General features: G+C 45.0%; 1 protein-coding gene across 1 annotated transcript in view; it reads left to right on the forward strand.

The window, feature by feature from the left end:
* The window catches only part of UBR4 (ubiquitin protein ligase E3 component n-recognin 4), a 76,551-nt gene that overhangs the window by 15,563 nt on the left and 42,437 nt on the right, over positions 1 to 18,551 (forward strand). The window contains exons 24-50 of the mRNA XM_080358825.1: positions 884 to 1,006; positions 1,096 to 1,325; positions 1,969 to 2,093; positions 2,615 to 2,712; positions 2,826 to 2,983; positions 3,751 to 3,960; positions 4,759 to 4,860; positions 5,615 to 5,715; positions 5,913 to 6,111; positions 6,321 to 6,509; positions 6,833 to 6,896; positions 7,044 to 7,235; positions 7,832 to 7,902; positions 8,027 to 8,174; positions 8,607 to 8,834; positions 9,055 to 9,225; positions 9,322 to 9,504; positions 10,244 to 10,402; positions 11,006 to 11,158; positions 11,437 to 11,664; positions 12,461 to 12,618; positions 13,592 to 13,763; positions 13,888 to 14,089; positions 14,409 to 14,572; positions 14,797 to 15,013; positions 15,386 to 15,602; positions 18,042 to 18,105. Of these exons, the coding sequence (XP_080214951.1) occupies positions 884 to 1,006; positions 1,096 to 1,325; positions 1,969 to 2,093; positions 2,615 to 2,712; positions 2,826 to 2,983; positions 3,751 to 3,960; positions 4,759 to 4,860; positions 5,615 to 5,715; positions 5,913 to 6,111; positions 6,321 to 6,509; positions 6,833 to 6,896; positions 7,044 to 7,235; positions 7,832 to 7,902; positions 8,027 to 8,174; positions 8,607 to 8,834; positions 9,055 to 9,225; positions 9,322 to 9,504; positions 10,244 to 10,402; positions 11,006 to 11,158; positions 11,437 to 11,664; positions 12,461 to 12,618; positions 13,592 to 13,763; positions 13,888 to 14,089; positions 14,409 to 14,572; positions 14,797 to 15,013; positions 15,386 to 15,602; positions 18,042 to 18,105 (4,326 nt within the window). The remainder of the gene's footprint in view (positions 1 to 883; positions 1,007 to 1,095; positions 1,326 to 1,968; positions 2,094 to 2,614; positions 2,713 to 2,825; positions 2,984 to 3,750; positions 3,961 to 4,758; positions 4,861 to 5,614; positions 5,716 to 5,912; positions 6,112 to 6,320; positions 6,510 to 6,832; positions 6,897 to 7,043; positions 7,236 to 7,831; positions 7,903 to 8,026; positions 8,175 to 8,606; positions 8,835 to 9,054; positions 9,226 to 9,321; positions 9,505 to 10,243; positions 10,403 to 11,005; positions 11,159 to 11,436; positions 11,665 to 12,460; positions 12,619 to 13,591; positions 13,764 to 13,887; positions 14,090 to 14,408; positions 14,573 to 14,796; positions 15,014 to 15,385; positions 15,603 to 18,041; positions 18,106 to 18,551) is intronic.

An 18,551-nucleotide genomic window follows, 5' to 3' on the forward strand; every position in this document is an offset into this window, starting at 1 on the left:
GCAGGTGCTGTGTGATTGCATTCAGGATGATCTGCCCCATAACCCTGCCAGGCACCAAGGTCAGGCTGACAGGGCTGGAGTTGCCAGGGTCAGCTTTGCAGCCTTTTTTGTGGATTGGGGTAACATTGGCCAACTTCCAATCGTATGGGACCTCCCCAGTGAGCCAGGACTGTTGGGAGATGATGGAGAGCGGCTTGGCGAGCTCTTCTGCCAGCTCCCTCATCACCCTAGGATGGATCCCATCTGGTCCCATAGACTTGTGAGGATCCAGATGGCTCGGGAAGTCACCAGCTATTTCCTCCTGGAATACAAGGGGGCTCTTTGGCTTCCTATCTCTGTCAACCACCTCCAGAGGCCAGTTGTCCTGAGGGCCACCTGTCTTACCGGTAAAAACCGAGGCAAAGTAGATATCAAGTACCTCAGCTTTCTCCTCATCTTTGTTAACTACATTTCCCTCAAAGTCCAACAGAGAATGGAGGTTTTCCTTGCCCCTGCTTTTGTGATTAATGTATTTAAAGAAGGACTTTTTATTATCCCTAACAGAATTGGCCAAATTAACTTCAAATTGCACTTTGGTTTCCCTGATTTTTTTTTCTGCACGATCTAGCTATTTTCATAAATTCTTCATAAGTAGCCAGCCCTTTTTTCCACAGTCAGTAAACTCTATTTTTATTTCTGATTTCCTTCAGAATCTCCCTGTTTAGCCAAGCCGGTCAGTCTCTTGTTCTGTGCCGGCTGCATGTGGGATTTGTTACATGGGCATGGTGGTGAGAAATGGGAACTTGTGTCTGTGTTTTCTAAAGTGTTCTCACCTCCTAATTGGTGGAGTGGTTAATTATAGAGCACTTTTTAAGTGTGGCGGGTCTTTTTTTGGCATCTGTAGGATCACCTTACGAAGCAAGGCATGAAAGCTGACCATGCTGCTTCTCTCATTGAATTGGCCTCCAGCAAGTGCAGCTCGGTGAAGTACGATGTGGAAATAGCAGAGGAATACTTTGCTCGACAGGTAAGCCGGTGTGAATGTAATTGTGCAGATGGAGCTTCTGTTTGTGTGGAATGATTTGCACTTACTGTTGCATCCCTTTGCTTTTTCAGATATCTTCTTTCTGTGGTGTTGATTGCACAACTATTCTCCAGCTCCACGAAGTTCCCAGTTTACAATCCATTTACACCCTCGATGCTGCAATTTCCAAGATCCAGGTTTCTCTGGATGAGCACTTTTCCAAGCTAGCTGCAGAAACTGATCCACACAAGTCTTCAGAGATAACCAAAAACCTCCTGCCTGCTACACTGCAGCTTATTGACACTTACGCTACATTCACCAGGTACAGTCCTTAGGATCGCTAGTGGGAATACAGTTTTTTTTATGTGTGTAGGGCTTTCTTCACAGTTTGTTTGTTGTTTTCTTAGAGGTAGGTGCATTTTTTTTCATAGTCCAGTAGAATTATTCTAATGTATGTCCTCCAGAGTGTCTGTTGTTTTAAAAGAAGAATAAAAAGTAGCTTCTCAAGCCACGTATGTGAAGTTGTTGTTTCTAAGTAGCCTCCTTGTCTGATCTTTTAAGTCTTGCTTGCAAAACCAGCTTTTCCTATGAAGATAAAACCTCCTCTTACTGCTCTCTAGGACAGGGCTACTTAAGGTTATTTCACTGAGATAATATTGAGGCTGTCAGACCATCAAGAAAGAGCGAGGGTTTAATTCTTACATTAAGAGTCTGAAGTCTCCTAAACTCTCATTAGAACCTACGTAGAAAAAAGCACAAGTCTATCAGTATTTTCTTTTGAGTGGGTGCTTTTCCTGGTAAGTAGCTTGAAGGAGATAAAAGCCCAGAACTCCTTTAGTGGTATAACGCAAACTATGGGGCAGAACTTTGCTTTCTTATCTGTCACTATATTGACATCTAAGACATATTTACTCCTGAAATGCAGATCTGTTTCCTGAAATAAATCCTTTCCATCCTGAATGCAGATCTTACTTACTACGGAGCCTCTCTGAAGAGGGCTCTGCTGAAAACAAACCCTCTGAAGAGAAGCTACGAGGTTATGCTGCTGTCCTGGCCATTGGATCCAGCCGTTGCAAGTCTAATACTCTAGGTGAGTATTATTATTAATACTCTAGGTGAGCTGTATGCTGGCTGTTGTGCTCTGGAGCATTTTGTTCAAACGAGTGCATTGTGCTGTCAGCAGCAGACTGAGAAATCTTTCCCTCTTAGTGTCCTAACAGCTGAAAAAAGTTGGGCAAACCTTGAAAAAGCAGCAATCTTCTGGGCTTATCCGGCTTATTGAAATGCTTTTGGAACCATGTTCATGTTCCAGTGGCATGACATAGTAAGGGGCATTATGAAATGTTGATGTGTTGAAGACTGCGGTGAATTAGTATTTTTGCTGTGCTTTCTGTTGCTTTAATGAAGAAGCTGGGAAGCCCTTGCAAACTTATTGATAATTTTGACTTGTAGAAAAATTTGAAACTAGCCCTCAGGAGAATTACAGCTCAGCTTAGCTACAGTTGTGTCTTGATCTAATGATCTAGTTCTAAACAGTGTTGGCAGAGCGTTCTTGTTTTCAATAGGACCCATGAAATTACTCAGTGACTTACGATTCCACATTAATCGCAGGTCCGGCGCTTGTTCAGAACTTACCATCAGCTGTGCAAACTTTATGTGAATCGTGGAACAACATTCACACAAATGAGTTTCCGAACATTGGCTCGTGGGTGAGTCCAGCGTCGCAGATCGATCTGGTGGGACCATCACTTGCTGCGCGTGGCAGGCAGCGTGTCTTTCTTTAAAACTGTTCTGATGTTTGTGTTTTTCTCTCAATCCTTAGCGCAACGCCTTTGCGAATGACACGATCCCTGCAGAAAGCTACATCAGCGCGGTTCAGGCCGCCCACCTGGGTACCCTGTGCAGCCATAGTTTACCCCTTGCAGCTTCCCTCAAGCACACCCTGCTCTCCCTGGTCAGACTCACTGGGGATCTCATTGTGTAAGTGGTGGGGTTTATGGTATGTTCTCGCTGTATAAATCTCTCTGCTCTCCTGGGCTGCCATCCGGAGTTGTGTGACTCCTGGTTTCTCCAATAAGGGTGTTCTCTGATACATCATACGGGGAATTAACGTGGTTGCTTTTCAGTCTTCATCATACTGTTGGGGTGCAACACGTGAACTGGATCTGTATTTTGAACTCAGCCTTTAATAGAGTTACTTAGTGTACCCTTCTAAATTAATGAAAAATAGCCTTCCTGTCTCGATCTGCTATATTTAGAAGTCCCTGAGAGAAACTGTTAGTCCTTTCGGTCAAATAGAGACTTGAAGAAACTGGGATATAAACTGAGACCATATGGATCTAATTAATTCATCTGTGGTTTTTCATCTATGTGATGTTATTAAAACATAAGGAAAAAGTGAAAGGAAAGAACTTCTTTCCAAGGACTTACTTTTAAGATATTCTGAAACAAAACAAATAGTTATTGCCACTGCAGACAAGTCCAAAAGCTTTAATATGTGATAGTATGACCATCTGGGAAAATGTAACTGTATATATGCAAAAGTAACATGTGGAGAGTTTTCCAAATGAGAACAAGTTTTCTGAGGCGAAAAATGCCTGGGTCAGTGTCTTTATCCTGACTTTCTGAAAAGGATTTTTATCACAGACTTGATCCAGACTTGTGCCTTGCTCGTGTGGCTTCTGATCGATCCAGTAAGCATGTTCTCTGGTAGATCATACACACCATTAACTTCTTTTCTTTTCCAGCTGGTCAGATGATTTGAATCCGCCACAGGTGATTCATTCCCTATTGCCCCTCCTTTTGGAGACCAGCACAGAGAGCGTGGCAGAGATAAGCAGCAACTCCCTAGAGAGGATCTTGGGCCCTGCGGAATCAGATGAATTCCTGGCGCGTGTTTACGAGAAGCTGATCACAGGATGCTATAACATACTGGCCCATCACTCGGATCCAAACAGGTAATGCGCTGCATGGCTCGGGCTTTAATCATCTCTTGTCACTCCAGATAGAGCATATATATTTCTGGACTTTTTTTTATTTAAGCAAATAGAAAATTATGTAAATACAAGCACAAAATCAAAGCTGAAGATGCCGACCTAATTTGCTTTATATTCCTTTGTTCTTGCTGTTTTATAAGGATAGCTAATCCCTGCTTTATCATAGCAAACTAGCCACATTTGTGCTTCCCACCCCTTCTTCTCTGTGTGCCGTTCGATGCACAGATGTAGATTCTACCCCTCTGAAACATAAAACCATTAAGCATGATGATCTTGCATCTTTTTAACACGCATCCTCTCTGGGTGGAAGGTGCTCAGAGATCTACTGCGTCTTCTGGGAGAGAATGGAAACGTAATTGGATTTGACTTGCAGGGTGCGTTGTGGAGTGGGGATGAACACAGTAGAGAGCAGGGAGGACTAACACTGAAAGAGACTTGAGGTGTAAAAAGAGCACCCGTTTAGAGGAATTTGTAATGTGACAAGTCCGAAAAGTCTAGATTATTTTTGATCTCTGACTGTGTGTAACTTGCCTGTAGCAAGATGTGCTGCTTCTTTTCTGAATACTTGTTGGATTTGTTGATGTTCACGTGTGTTTATTCATCAATTATTTTTCACCTGTCTCTTGGAAGGAGAGCTGCTCTCTCAGCTAGTGGAAAGTGGATTAGAATTGTGTGAGCAAAACTGATCACTTCTTGGCTCTTGGAATTGTTAAAATTGTTCTCATACGTTGTTTTTAATACACGTCTTTTGATGCTCAGTGGCCTGGATGAGTCCATCTTGGAGGAGTGTTTGCAACATCTGGAGAAGCAGCTGGAGAGCAGCCAGGCCCGCAAAGCCATGGAAGAATTCTTCTCAGAAAGGTGAAGTCAACCTCAAAGTTGTAGGCCACGGACTTTATTTCACTTCCTTTTTCTCTTAGCTTGTCGCTGTCGACACCTCAGTGACGTTAATGCCAGTCCTCATAGTGGGGAATCTTGCAAGATGATTGTTTTATCAAAGCATGATAAGGAGGTTTTAGAGAGACACTGGTCTGCAAGGCAGCTGCAAAATCCCAAGTTCTCTCAGTGCTTCCTTGGGGCAATAGGTTGATAGTTTTAAGGGTGGAGGTGAGGTGTTGGCCTGGCTTAGAATTATGAAGATAAATTGTGGTGGAAACAGCATAAGACAACAACAATATCCCAAAGAGCTGTGAGGGTGCACTGGAGGAAAGTTTTTTCTCTGTTAGAAAGCTGACCATTGTCTGGTTTTGCTCTTTACTTGTTCAACAGTTCAAAGTTGAACCAGGCTGATGGCTGTACTTCATTAACATGGAAAGGGAAAAAAGGGCAAGAAAATACTGAATTTTGGTTTGGAAGCCAGTACAGGCCCTTTTGTGACTCAACATGTGGATGATACTACTACGGAGCTACTCCGGAGCTCACGAGATTTACCCATTTTAGTCTGAGCTCAGAGTTTGCTGTTAGTCTGAAAGCAGTTTCGGGGGCTTGGCTGCTGAGCAGTGTTAATACAAACTATTGCCACTCTGAAACGTGAGGGTAGATGTGACTGTGAGTGGAAAAAAAGGAATGGGTTTGCCTTTTACAAAGCTGACTTTAATTTCTCTCCTCCATGTAGTGGAGAACTGGTCCAGATCATGATGGCGACAGCCAACGAAAACCTCTCAGCGAAGTTCTGTAACAGGGTGCTGAAATTCTTCACCAAGCTCTTCCAGCTGAGTAAGTTGTTGTTGAATCTTTTCTGTCCTGCCTTTGTCCACATTTTATACTGTTCTGGTATTAGACTGTGATAGGAATAGGCTTGAAAGAAAAGCTGTGAGAGGAAGTGGAATGACAGCTTCACACTTTTGATGGAGAACCATCTCCAAACATGTTCATTGTAGCATCTGGCACTCACTAGTGGTTTTCTCCACCAGCTGAGAAGAGTCCCAACCCCAGCCTGCTCCATCTCTGCGGCTCTTTGGCTCAGCTGGCCTGCGTGGAGCCTGTCCGGCTGCAGGCCTGGTTAACCAGAATGACCATGTCCCCACCCAAAGATTCAGATCAGCTGGATATCGTGCAAGAGAACAGGCAACTGCTGCAACTCTTGACAACTTACATTGTTCGGGAAAACAGGTAAAGTACAGTAGTTGTCATTTCTTTTGTCTGCTGTTTGTTCCTTTTGTTCTCTAGATGTGCAAGTTGCTGGTGGCTTCTTGGTGGCAGCTCAAATGAAGTGATGGGCATGGCAGCATTGCCTTGTCAGTGCTCTTGCGCTCTGGGGCTTTGCTGTATTTCAGCGGGTGGTGTGCCACATCTGAAACTTTCTTCTTTTTGATTATTAGCCAAGTCGGAGAAGGCGTGTGCACTGTTCTGCTGAGCACCCTGATCCCGATGGCCACGGAAATGTTGGCCAATGGTGACGGCACGGGCTTTCCTGAGCTGATGGTCGTGATGGCGACTTTGGCCAGTGCAGGACAGGGTGCGGGACACCTCCAGCTTCATGGTGCTGCTGTCGATTGGCTCAGCAGATGGTAAGAGCAAACCATATGCTAATCTTTGTTCATTTGCATCGCTTAGACTGTTTTTTATTTTGTTCCTGGTGATTTGGGGACAGAAATTAATGTTTACTGATACACACTTATTTTTCAGTTTGTTGTTTGGAATATAGAGTGCCTGAGAGAGGCTGATCTGTGTCCCCCCATTTAAAACAACCATGTGTTGTCATTGTCTTCCCCTCTTGATGGTTTAATTACTGCATTTATAAGTTTCCTGTTGCTAATCTAAAGCTGACTGAATGCTTGAAGCTATTGGTGAGAATTAAGTTTGTAATGATCTCCACTGCTCTGTGTTACAGCAAGAAGTACCTGTCTCAAAAGAACGTGGTAGAAAAAATGAACGCAAATGTCATGCAAGGGAAGGTAAGACACGTGACTGTTGCTTAACTTGCAAAAATGTGGGAGTTTTAAAGCAATTTGGTCAAGGGGCTGTTATATTTTCTTGCCTTGGAGCAGTTATTATGGGATCTAAGTATTGCCTCTTCATTTTCATTCATCTCTACGTTACAGCATGTGACTATCCTGGAGTGTACGTGCCATATTGTCTCTTACCTGGCCGATGTCACTAACGCGCTGAGCCAGACCGGTGGCCAAGGACCCAGCCACCTTTCTGTGGATGGAGAGGAACGGGCCATCGAGGTGGATTCAGACTGGGTGGAAGAGCTGGCAGTGGAGGAGGAAGACTCGCAGGCTGAAGATTCGGTAGGCAATAGTCACAGTTAATGCTGCCAATGAGATGTAGATTCATTTTGCAGCTTCCAACTCAGAATTACTCAGGTTCTAAATTAAGATTTTGTTCTTATTGTTGTTTATTCCTAATGTGAGACTGAGTGAAGAATGCCAGTTGTCAGATCTGGGATAGGATATCTGTCATCCTGGCGTACATTTTTTGACTTTGTCAACAAAAGTTGAAAGTTTTTTGGGGCTTTTTAGAAAACAAAAAAATGGAGTAATGGTTTGTTCCTACTGGCTTGTTTGTGAAATAACTAGATTTTATATCAACAAGCAACTTCTATTAGGTTTTTAAGTGCTGTTGGGTGGAGGAAAAAACCTGTTATTAATGCATTCTTTAAAATTTGTCATCCCGATATATTTGTTATTGTTTTCTTTTTCTTTATTCACTCCTTTGAGTTGCTATAAAATGTCACCACATGGTTTGATACCAGCTGCCGCCTTTTAGCTAGGTGCTGCTGTAACTTGCTATTCTTCAGATGTGCATTTTGTGTCTGAGGAATGTGTTCTGTGCCGTGTGCCTCTACCATAGCGATAACACCTTTCCAAAACTTTCTTCTTGATAGGATGAAGATTCCCTTTGTAATAAACTCTGTACCTTCACCATCACACAGAAAGAATTCATGAATCAACACTGGTAAGTATCTCAAACTTGTGTTCTGAGATTCAGCCTATTATTTCTGGCCATTGAGAAGCAAACAGATGCAGCCTCTGGGCCTTCCTGAGGCCTTGTATTTTATAACTCATCTTATTTTGTGCAGGTATCACTGTCACACTTGCAAGATGGTTGATGGGGTTGGTGTTTGCACAGTTTGTGCGAAAGTTTGTCACAAGGATCATGAGATCTCATATGCCAAATACGGATCGTTCTTCTGTGACTGTGGAGCCAAGGAAGACGGCAGTTGCCTGGTAAAGCATCTTCATGTCAACATACCAGCTGAGATTTCTTGAGTGATTTCTTGAGTGATTTCTTGAGTGATTTCTTGAGTGATTTCTTTTGCAGAGGTTTCTGTTCTGCAATAAGTTACATCGTGATAATTTACTTTTTTTGCACTAAATAAGTGCATTGGCAAATCTGTCTTAGTGACTCCTGGGATTCCACCCCCCTTTACAGAACTGGCAAATGTAACTTCATCTTAAATATGAAAGTTTTTCTCATACTTAGGTGGGAAGTGGTGTGCAGTATACTGTTACTATATCTCTTTAAAATCACATTTTATGAGAATTGCGCTTTGTTTCTTCAAAATTACGTTAATCTTGCTGCTATTACAATCTGTATTCATTTCGTTAGTGGTCAAATTGAGTTTGGTTTGGGCTTTTAGCATTTTTCTGTTGTTCCAGGCTTTGGTGAAGAGAACTCCCAGCAGTGGTATGAGCTCTACCATGAAAGAATCCGCCTTCCAGAGCGAGCCCCGAGTGCCCGAGAGTGTCATTCGGCACGCGAGCACCTCCCCTGCGGAGAAAGCCAAGGTCACCATCAGCGAGGGGAAGGGCCCTGATGAGGAAAAACCCAAGAAGAGCAGCCTGTGTAGAAACGTAGAGGGCTGTCGAGAGGAGTTGCAGTCCCAGGTATCGTTATCAGCTGGCTATTAAAAGGCACATGGGTTATGCTGAGGATCTTGGCCGGACCGTGTTGGTTATCAGCCAAGTTGCTTGATTTTTATACTCTTTATGATAAGAGGGATTGTGAAAGTGGTATCAAGCTATAAAAACCAGTTGACATGGAGCTGTTGTGTGGAATCCCGACAGGAACATCATGTGCCTCACTTGCTGCATGTGTTTCTTGCAGGCCAACTTCTCCTTTGCACCTTTGGTGCTGGAGATGCTGAATTTCCTGATGGATGCGATTCAGATCAACTTCCAGCAAGCCTCAGCCATGGGGAGCAGCAGCCGTGCGCAGCAAGCTCTCCATGAGCTGCACACCTTGGACAAGTCAGTGGAAATGACGGATCAGTTGATGGTATGACACTCACAATTTGATTACGGGTGGATGTGATTGCTTTTAAACAGAAAAATTCCAGCGGTAGACTTTTGTCTTCTTTTCCTGATGACTCAGGTCCCAACTCTTGGCTCTCAAGAAGGCGCTTTTGAGAACGTCCGTATGAACTACAGCGGGGACCAGGGCCAGACGATCCGGCAGCTGATCAGCGCTCACGTGCTGAGGCGGGTGGCGATGTGTGTCCTGTCGTCCCCGCACGGCCGCCGGCAGCACCTGGCTGTCAGTCACGAGAAGGGCAAGGTGAGTTTGCTGGCTCTGTACCAAAAATTGGAATGTAAAGGAAAATTGAACGGCCTTAGAGCACTGAGAAACAAGGAGAATGTTATTTGTTCTGCCCGTTCTGAGGTTTGGATCTTCTGTAAAGTATTGCATAGCTTAGGAAAGCCTCCCATTCTTCAGGGAAAAGAGTTCTTGCAGCAGAAACAGTGAAAACTGCAGGTCATTGAGCTGAAATGGAAATGCCTTTGTCCCCACAGTCACACAGTATCACAGTATGTTTGGGATTGGAAGGGACCTCAAAAGATCATCCAGTCCAATCCCCCTGCTGGAGCAGGAACGCCTAAGTGAGGTCGCACAGGAACATGTCCAGGCAGGTCTTGAATGTCTCCAGAGAAGGAGACTCCACAACCCCCCTGGGCAGCCTGTTCCAGTGTCTGTCACCCTTAGTGAGAAGAAGTTTTTTCTCAAATTTAAGTGGAACCTCTTGTGTTCCAGCTTGATCCCATTACCCCTTGTCCTATCATTGTTTGCCACCGAGAAGAGCCTGGCTCCATCCTCATGGCACTCACCCTTTATATATTTATAAACATTAATAAGGTCCCCCCTTAGTCTCCTCCAAACTAAAGAGACCCAGCTCCTTCAGCCTTTCTTCATAAGGGAGGTGCTCCACTCCCTTAATCATCTTCGTTGCCCTACGCTGGACCCTCTCCAGCAGTTCCCTGTCGTAAAGCTGGGTAACCAAGCTGATTTTGTCCTGCAGATTACAGTCCTTCAGCTCTCGGCGTTGCTGAAACAAGCCGATTCCAGCAAAAGAAAACTGACCCTAACTCGCCTGGCGTCTGCGCCCGTTCCATTCACGGTGCTGAGCCTGACTGGCAATCCCTGCAAGGAGGACTACCTGGCCGTGTGCGGACTGAAGGTACACGCCTCGCAAACCCACCTCCGGGCAGCTGGAAACCTCCACCCAAACCCCGCTGTGTTTCTTGCGCTTGAGGAGCCGGTGCCAAAGCTCTGTCACCAGTTCTAACTCATGAATCACTTGCCTACTAGATACATGAAGTAAAAGAAGCGGGGCCTGTGTGATTGATATAATAGATGGGCTTGTGCCTCAGAATAGTTCTTAGTGTATTCAGGCCAATTTTACTTTAAGACAGGAGTCAAGGTTTAGTCATGTGAAACTTGGTTAGAATTAGTCTGTAAAAACGAGTGTTTTGTAGCGATGACTTGTTTTTTTAATGTTCTCCCAAATTTAGATTCAGCTTTCACAGTGCAGAATGCACAAATCTATTATTACACTAGAAAACAGTTGGACTCTATGTGGCTTTGGCTTGGGTTTGGGGTTTTCTTTACAAACTCTCATGTCATTCATCTATAATGCAGGAATTTTAGATTCTTTCTGTATGAATCACTGTTGGCACTGGGAGGAATGCTGGTTTTTAACTCAGTTCTTGGCTTGAAATGTTTATAGACAACATTTTGTTCTAACATTTGACACTTTTTTTGTTTTTCCTCATTACTCCAGGACTGCCACGTCTTGACATTCAGCAGCTCTGGATCAGTCTCTGATCATTTGGTCCTTCATCCCCAATTAGCCACTGGTAATTTCATCATTAAAGCTGTGTGGCTGCCAGGATCCCAAACAGAGCTCGCTATAGTGACTGCAGACTTTGTGAAGGTGAGTTTGCTCATGAGCTGTTGGCAGTCTGTCTTCTTTCATATATTAGAGCCTGGACCTTTGTGGAGGTGCACGCAGAAGAATATTATCATATTCTTAGTTAGAAATTAATTGGAAATTTGTGGTGTTTGTGTACTGTTGCCATAAGAAACAGCAAAACCAAAGAACCTCAAAGAGAAAAAATATGAAGTGTAACATCTAATTCCTTGTCTCAACTCTTGTCCATTTGCACTGATTTCCATTGCAGTAGTTAATTATTTCCTTGATGCTTCCCACAGATCTACGATCTCTCTGTAGATGCCTTGAGCCCAACTTTCTATTTCCTTCTGCCAAGTTCCAAAATCAGGGACGTCACTTTCCTTTTCAACGAGGAGGGAAAGAACATCATCGTGATCATGTCCTCCGCTGGCTACATCTACACGCAGCTCATGGAAGAGGCGAGCAGCGCCCAGCACGGACCGTTCTACGTCACCAACGTGCTTGAAGTCAATCACGAGGACTTGAAGGTACTGCTGACTTTTGTGTATTATGGGCTGCAGCGGCTTTTGTGTCTGACATTTGAAGGCAGAAGTTTCAATCATCTCGCCATTCCTCTAAAGAAAGAAATATCCTTGCAGTGAAAATGGGACGAAGTGAAAATTAAAGCCCCTGATCCTTTCATCTAGAAAATGGAATATGTTTTCCGTGGCTGGCTCTGAAGTCATGCCCAGCAGGATTTCCCAGCAGGGTGACGCCTTCCAAGCAGTGCTGTTCTCAGAGCAGGGCACTCCAAAGGTGCACTAACCAAAAAGGATTAGTTAACGACCTTTGCTGGGGCAGCAGAGGTGGAGTGAGCCTTGATTTCTGGTCAACAGCAGCTCTGTAGTCTTGGGGGTGACCTTTTAAATCCGTCTGCATTTTACTCAGTATTTTTTACCCCAGCCTGCTCCAAAACAGGGGAACAGATGAGAAGGCGGCCTGCAGGAAAGCTCTTTTATGAGCTGGGAACATGGGGAGTGCTCCGTGTGAGATTCATACAGCGTTCACACACACGGATGCGGTAGCTGAGGGCTCTACCAACAGCCTACGGGGCTGCAGCCTCAGCATCCCCTGCAAAAGCCTTTGAAGTATCTGATGGATGAGTTCACCAAGGAGTTGAGCTTAGAAAATTGTCACTTAGGGCTGCGTTCCCTCACTGGCGCGGAGGAGGCAGGGGAGAGGCGCTCGGAATAATTCCATCAGGAGAAATTTAAAAGCCCGACAGGGTGTTTTGGTGGATGTTTGTTTATCTGAAATGTCACTTTTTTCTCTCTGATCCCCCAGGACAGTAATGGCCAGGTGGCAGGAGGTGGGGTGTCAGTGTATTACTCCCATGTGCTGCAGATGTTGTTCTTCAGTTACTGTCAAGGCAAATCCTTTGCAGCCACCATCAGCCGGGCCAATTTGGAAGTGCAGCGGCTGTTCCCAATTAACATAAAGAGGTGAGGCTCAGGTGGAAGACTCCCCTGGAGTTTTCATTTCTATTTATTATTAATAAATATTACTGATTATTCTTAACATCGCAGCTTGGAATGGCCAAAGCTCATGGTGAAGATCTGCTTTTTGACTGACGATTTCTTGCTACTTGTCATTGTGCTTCTGCCCCGATTGCAGAACGATTTTAAAAGCAAAGCTGGCTGTTTCGGCAGTGGGGCATATGTGCATATCCCAGCAGAAAGGTGCCTTCAGAGCAGTCCTGCTGCACAGTACAGAGCTGCTCCTGGTGCAGCAGCTGGAACGGATGGGATTACCCACCCTCACGGAGGCTGCGGAGCAGGAAGCCTTTGTTTCTTTTCGGCACCAGTACTGCAGTGGACCTTGCATATTGTGCATATTCAGCCTTATTTTCAGGCTCCCTTGAGGGAAACCGACCTCTTATGTTATGAATGCGGCAAGAAGAAAATCCGTCATCTGTTCTGCCAGGCAGAGCTGGGCGTTTAGGCCACAGACTCTTCACTGGCCTGACACAATGCCACTGTTGTGAGTAGGCTCTGGAGAAGGGTTGGACTCCCAGAGCTCCTTAGTCCCAGTTGAGTTTGGTTTAGCCTTTTTGCAGCTTTTTTTTTTCCCCTGAGTGGAGTCACACGGATTCTCCCACATTGGCTTTTGCTTAGTGCCGCTGGGTGCGTTGCAACACGCAACTGTGCATCTGTTCAGATTAAAAGATAGCTCAGAGCTATTTTAAAATTACTCCCTTGGCTTTGGGCATGAAGTGTTACTAAGTCAGTGTCTTTCCTCGAGTTTCCATGGTGGAGATCACTCAAGTGACTCTCAGCTTTCTTGCCTATAAACCAGGCACCGGTGAGTGTTCCCTGCTGTTCATTAATGCAAGTGCTTTGAATTCCTGCTGAGGACAAAGCTTTAACTGATTTGAACTTCTTAAATTCATGTCATTCTGCCCTTCATCTCTTGCAGTTCAAATGGTGGGAGTAAGACTTCACCGGCGCTATGCCAGTGGTCCGAGGTGATGAACCACCCTGGCCTGGTGTGCTGTGTTCAACAAACCACGGGTGTCCCGCTGGTAGTGATGGTCAAGCCGGACACCTTTCTCATCCAGGAGATTAAAACCTTGCCAGCCAAAGCAAAGGTTAGTCATCATTTTCTCTATTTTTCGGCCCTTTGTTCCATCAGCAAAATCTCCAGCGTTTTTAATGCAAAGAGAGCAGCACTTGCCAGGTCCTTTCCTTAACCTGCAGCGCTCGCCTTTGCAGATTCAGGACATGGTGGCCATCCGTCACACAGCCTGCAACGAGCAGCAGAGGACCACTATGATCCTCCTGTGCGAAGATGGCAGCCTGAGGATCTACATGGCCAACGTAGAGAATACGTCCTACTGGCTCCAGCCTTCTCTTCAGCCCAGCAGCGTCATCAGCATCATGAAGCCCGTTCGCAAGCGCAAGGCAGCTGCTATCAGTAAGGAAATCCTCAGACGTATCGTGTGAGGGAGCAGTGGCAAACCTGGGTGCAAAGTTTGATCAGCATCATGTAGATACTTAAGACATTCACTTTTGGCAATTACTGCTTAACCTCAGGGCTTAGTACCAGCTAAGTCTGGCTAAAATGTTTCCATAGAAATTTCCCATAATATTCCAGAATATTACCTAAAAATATGTAGCTATTTGGTTCATATGGGCATTTCCAAAGGAGGCAAGCTCATTCTGCAGCTTTTTTTCCCTATAGCTTTGCCTATTTAGAATGTATTTGGTCAAAACCATCTCTCTTCCCTTTTTAGCAACTCGCACATCCAGCCAAGTGAACTTCCCTATTGACTTCTTCGAACACAACCAGCAGCTCACAGATGTAGAGTTTGGAGGCAACGACCTGCTCCAAGTTTACAACATTCAGCAGATAAAGCACCGGCTCAATTCCACTGGCATGTATGTGGCCAACACGAAGGTAAATGAGGCTTTGGGGATTCTGTTGGGCTTCTAGGTGAAGTTGTTGTCCAAATTGACAGGTTACCTTTTCTTTACAAGTCTTCATTGTTCAAATGACCCTGTACAAATCCCGTGATACTGTTAGATAAACAGTAGAGACACCTGTTTGCAGAGATCAGATTCTTAGCGTAGCGGTGAATTTTTTTGACTTCACCTTTCTGAGCTGTGGTTTGCCTTCTGCAGCCTGGTGGTTTCACCATCGAAGTGACCAACAATAACAGCACCATGGTGATGACAGGCATGCGGATCCAGATTGGCACACAAGCCATCGAGAGAGCGCCCTCGTACCTGGAGATCTTTGGCCGCACCATGCAGCTGAACATGACCAGGGCTCGTTGGTTTGACTTCCCTTTCACTCGCGAGGAAGCTTTGCAGGCTGACAAAAAACTGACCATTTTTGGTAAGTCTCTGTTAATTGTTTGCTTTGACTTACCTGTTTTTCTGGGGTAGGTCGAAGCTACTGCACCTTTAATAGGGAGTGTCTCCAAAATCTGTTTGGCCTGACTACAGAAACAGTTCGAGGGGTGAAACTGGAGTATTTAATAACTTTATTTATGGCCCAGTTTTTTTGGTGCAGTGGATGAATGTGCTCAGTGATTTTACGTTGAGGTAACAGGAGGAAGGTGGTCTTAAAAAGCAGATGGAGCTGCCAGAGTGGGTGCACATTAATGATGCAGTGTAGTCGTTATCCTGACCTTACAAAACTGTGCTTGTTTTTATTCCAAAGAAAAAAAAATGATTAGTTTTTAAGAAATTTCTCTCATCGCTGCAGTTGGAGCTTCTGTGGATCCTGCTGGAGTCACGATGGTGGATTCCATAAAAATTTATGGCAAAACCAAAGAACAGTTCGGGTGGCCTGATGAGCCCCCCGAGGATTTCCCATCTGCTTCAGTGAGCAACGTGTGTCCCCCAAACCTGAACCAAGGGAACGGCACCGGGGACACGGAGTCGGCTGCGCCTGCCGCGGCCAGCGGGACTGTCCTGGAGAGGTATTGCTGCCGTTTTTCTTCCATTTCTTCTCAAAAATGAGTAGTTGCTCTAGAGCGGACCCGGGCACGCTTGTGTGCCTTTCTCAACTTCCACGAGTTAGTGAGTTGTTCTCACAGCCATACAGAACAACTGAAAATGTAGTGATTATCCTCAAACGAGGGCTTTGTGCTTGCTCTTGATTTACGCGATAGAGTAGATGGATAGATCCATGTGCATGCTTCGTTTCGTTAAGTTCATTCGTTCCAGCAGTCTCGAAGAGCTAAAAGAGGTTTCTGCCTTCGTGGTACGTTTTCTCATTTCAAGCTGGCCCTTTTTTGTTCTCCAGAGCTCACGAAGTTCAGGCCTCTCTGAGGTTTAAGTTCATTTTTAAGGAGGAGTTGGTGTGACCCGCTTTAGGCGAGCGGTTCCCACCAATTTATCTTACAGCCCGTAGATCTCAGGCTTAAAAAGGACAAAGGAGAAAGTGTTAGTTCCCTTGACCCAAAACCCCTTTGAGAGTCAAACCGTAAGGGTGAGCTGAGCATGTATGTAGCAGATGAGAACTTTTTACTCTCCATCTTGAGTTTGTAGAAAGCCTGGCAAGCTACAAGGATAGGAGGGAAACAGAAAAAAATGAGCATTTTAAGGGATACGCTGCTTGACTGTGAGTAAGTGGTGGTTAATTCTGTATTAGTGAACTTCTCAGGTAATGGTTTGGGGCATGAAGTGGCCGTTATGTCCCGCTGAAGCACCCGTTTGGCCATCTTTTAATATTTTGTCTAATAGTTCTGCTGAATTTCTCTTTTTCCCCTTTCTCTGCTGTGACATCTCCACAAGGTGTCCCTCTCTGTGCAGACATGCAGTCTGCTTTGCCAGAGCCATGGCATTATATTCTAAAAGCTCAGAATTGATGATTCTTTTTCTTTTCACTTACGTGTTACGGAATGCAGCGTGGTTACCCTAGAAAGGGCCAGTTTTCCAGAGGCAGTTTTCCCTCCAGAAGTTTGATGTCTGTTCTTCAAATTCAACCTTCAGTGCTGCTTCAAGCGACGCACTTGGCTTCTTTGCACTAGGTGGCTTGGGTCTCCTGCATTTGTTGTGCTATTAGGCAAGTGTCTGCTGCCCAGATAGAACCATGCTTAGATTTATTGTATATAGCGCTCTCCAGCTTCCTGATTTCCCTGTTTAATTTGCCTTTTGCTTAGAATGTGTTCTAGGGAGATTTTCTGTGAGCTTTACACATTATTATTATTATTTTTTTTTCCTTTTTCTTTGCTCCCCCAAAGTTCTGAAACTGAGTCCCTAACCACCCTGGACCGGTTAGTATGCCATCCTTTTCTCTGCACGAATGAGTGTGTGTCAGAGAGACAGAACACATGATGTGGCTTTTGTTGACTGGGTTTTTTCGTTTGTTTGTTTTCCAAGTGCCATTTGCTTCTTTACATTCTGGTCATTGCATGGCAGATGGTTTAGCGAAATGTAAAGATGAGGCAGTTTGCAGATTTTTGCTGTATACGGTGCAACTGTTGCTTGTTTGACAGGCTCCTCTTTTCACTTTGTTCCCTCCTTGCGTCTTTTGATCCCACTTATTTCCCCTACTGGCTTTCTGGAGGGTGGCTGCGGGTGGGGGAATGTCGTGTTATTTATCTCCATCAGACCAGACAATTGTTTCTTCTCCCTTGTATCCAACCCTACGCTGTTATTTCTCCCCTTAATGCTTTCTCTCCCCTCCTTTTTCCTGTATTCTCGCACTGCTCCTTCTGCTGTGTCAGATGGCATTTCAGGTAGTTCTACCGCGAGGCATGAAGTGGTAGATTCGGGGGAGATTCGGCTCTTTGCCGCGAGTTATAAATAAGGTTTTCCCTCGGGGCAAGCATTTTACTAGCCTGCCTTCCTGCTGTCAAACACTTGGACTTCAGCATCTCTCGCTTGGGTCATACCCAGCGCTCCGAGTTAATTCTCCTCCGCGATATTTTGTGCTGAAACTCCAAATTGGAAAGAGCGACCTGTGTGAAAATAGCAAGCGAGTAGAATCTTGCTCCCTTAGAAAAGTCGGTTACGCTTTTTCCCATGTGTCATACCAACCCTTGATCTGCAGTCATATGTACGTCTGTGGGCATGGTGAATTGGTACTGTCAAGACAATCCAAGTTATCCCTGCTGCAGGCTGCGTAAGGAAGTGTTTTATCCTCTTTGGGAGAGAAAAGCCCCTGTCTTTCAGCTGTGGATTATTAAAGCAGTCCTAAGTTTGTCTGTGAGCGTGAGCCAGGTTTAACTCTGGTCTGTAACACAATGAAATGATATGCATGGTGCCTGTGGCAGGTTTTATCATGCTTTGATTTTGTACTTGGCATTCGTTAGCTGTCTCTGAGCTACTCGTGACTGTAGCCCGCATAAAGCAAAGTGCTAAGGAGAGGGAAGGGTTGCTGTTCTCAAGCCTGCTTTCCTTTCTCCCTCCAGGCTAGTAGTGAGTTCTTTAGAAGCGCTGGAAAGCTGCTTTGCTGTAGGACCAGTCAACGAGAAGGCAAGTAACTTTGTGAATACATTCTGGAGCTTTTAGAGCTGGGGGAGGAGGGGCGAGATCAGCAGCACCTCCTGCAGCCCTGGGGGCCTGATACGGGAGAGAGCCGCATCCGTTTTGCTCCCAGCGCTGATCTGAAAGTTGACTTAGCGAAAAGCATTTGAAACTAGTTTAGAATGACAATTGGCATTTGCATTTATGGCTGGTGGGATTTTTGTGCTGTAGAGTGACCTCGTTTACAGAAACAGCAGGGTATAGAAGCCCGTAAATCTCAAAATGACTTTTCTTGTGTAGATATGTGAAATGTTCCTTAGATGTCAAATAAACATTGAGGAGGCTATCAAAACAGTGTCGAAGGAAGGGAGAAACATTGCATGCGCCATGTAAAGAGGGGAGGGAGCTGCAGGTACGCCGAGAAATCAGACTAACGCATCACCTTAATGGTAAAT

The sequence above is a fragment of the Nesoenas mayeri genome (assembly GCF_963082525.1).
Source record: "Nesoenas mayeri genome assembly, chromosome: 24".
NCBI classification, from domain to species: Eukaryota; Metazoa; Chordata; class Aves; order Columbiformes; family Columbidae; genus Nesoenas; species Nesoenas mayeri.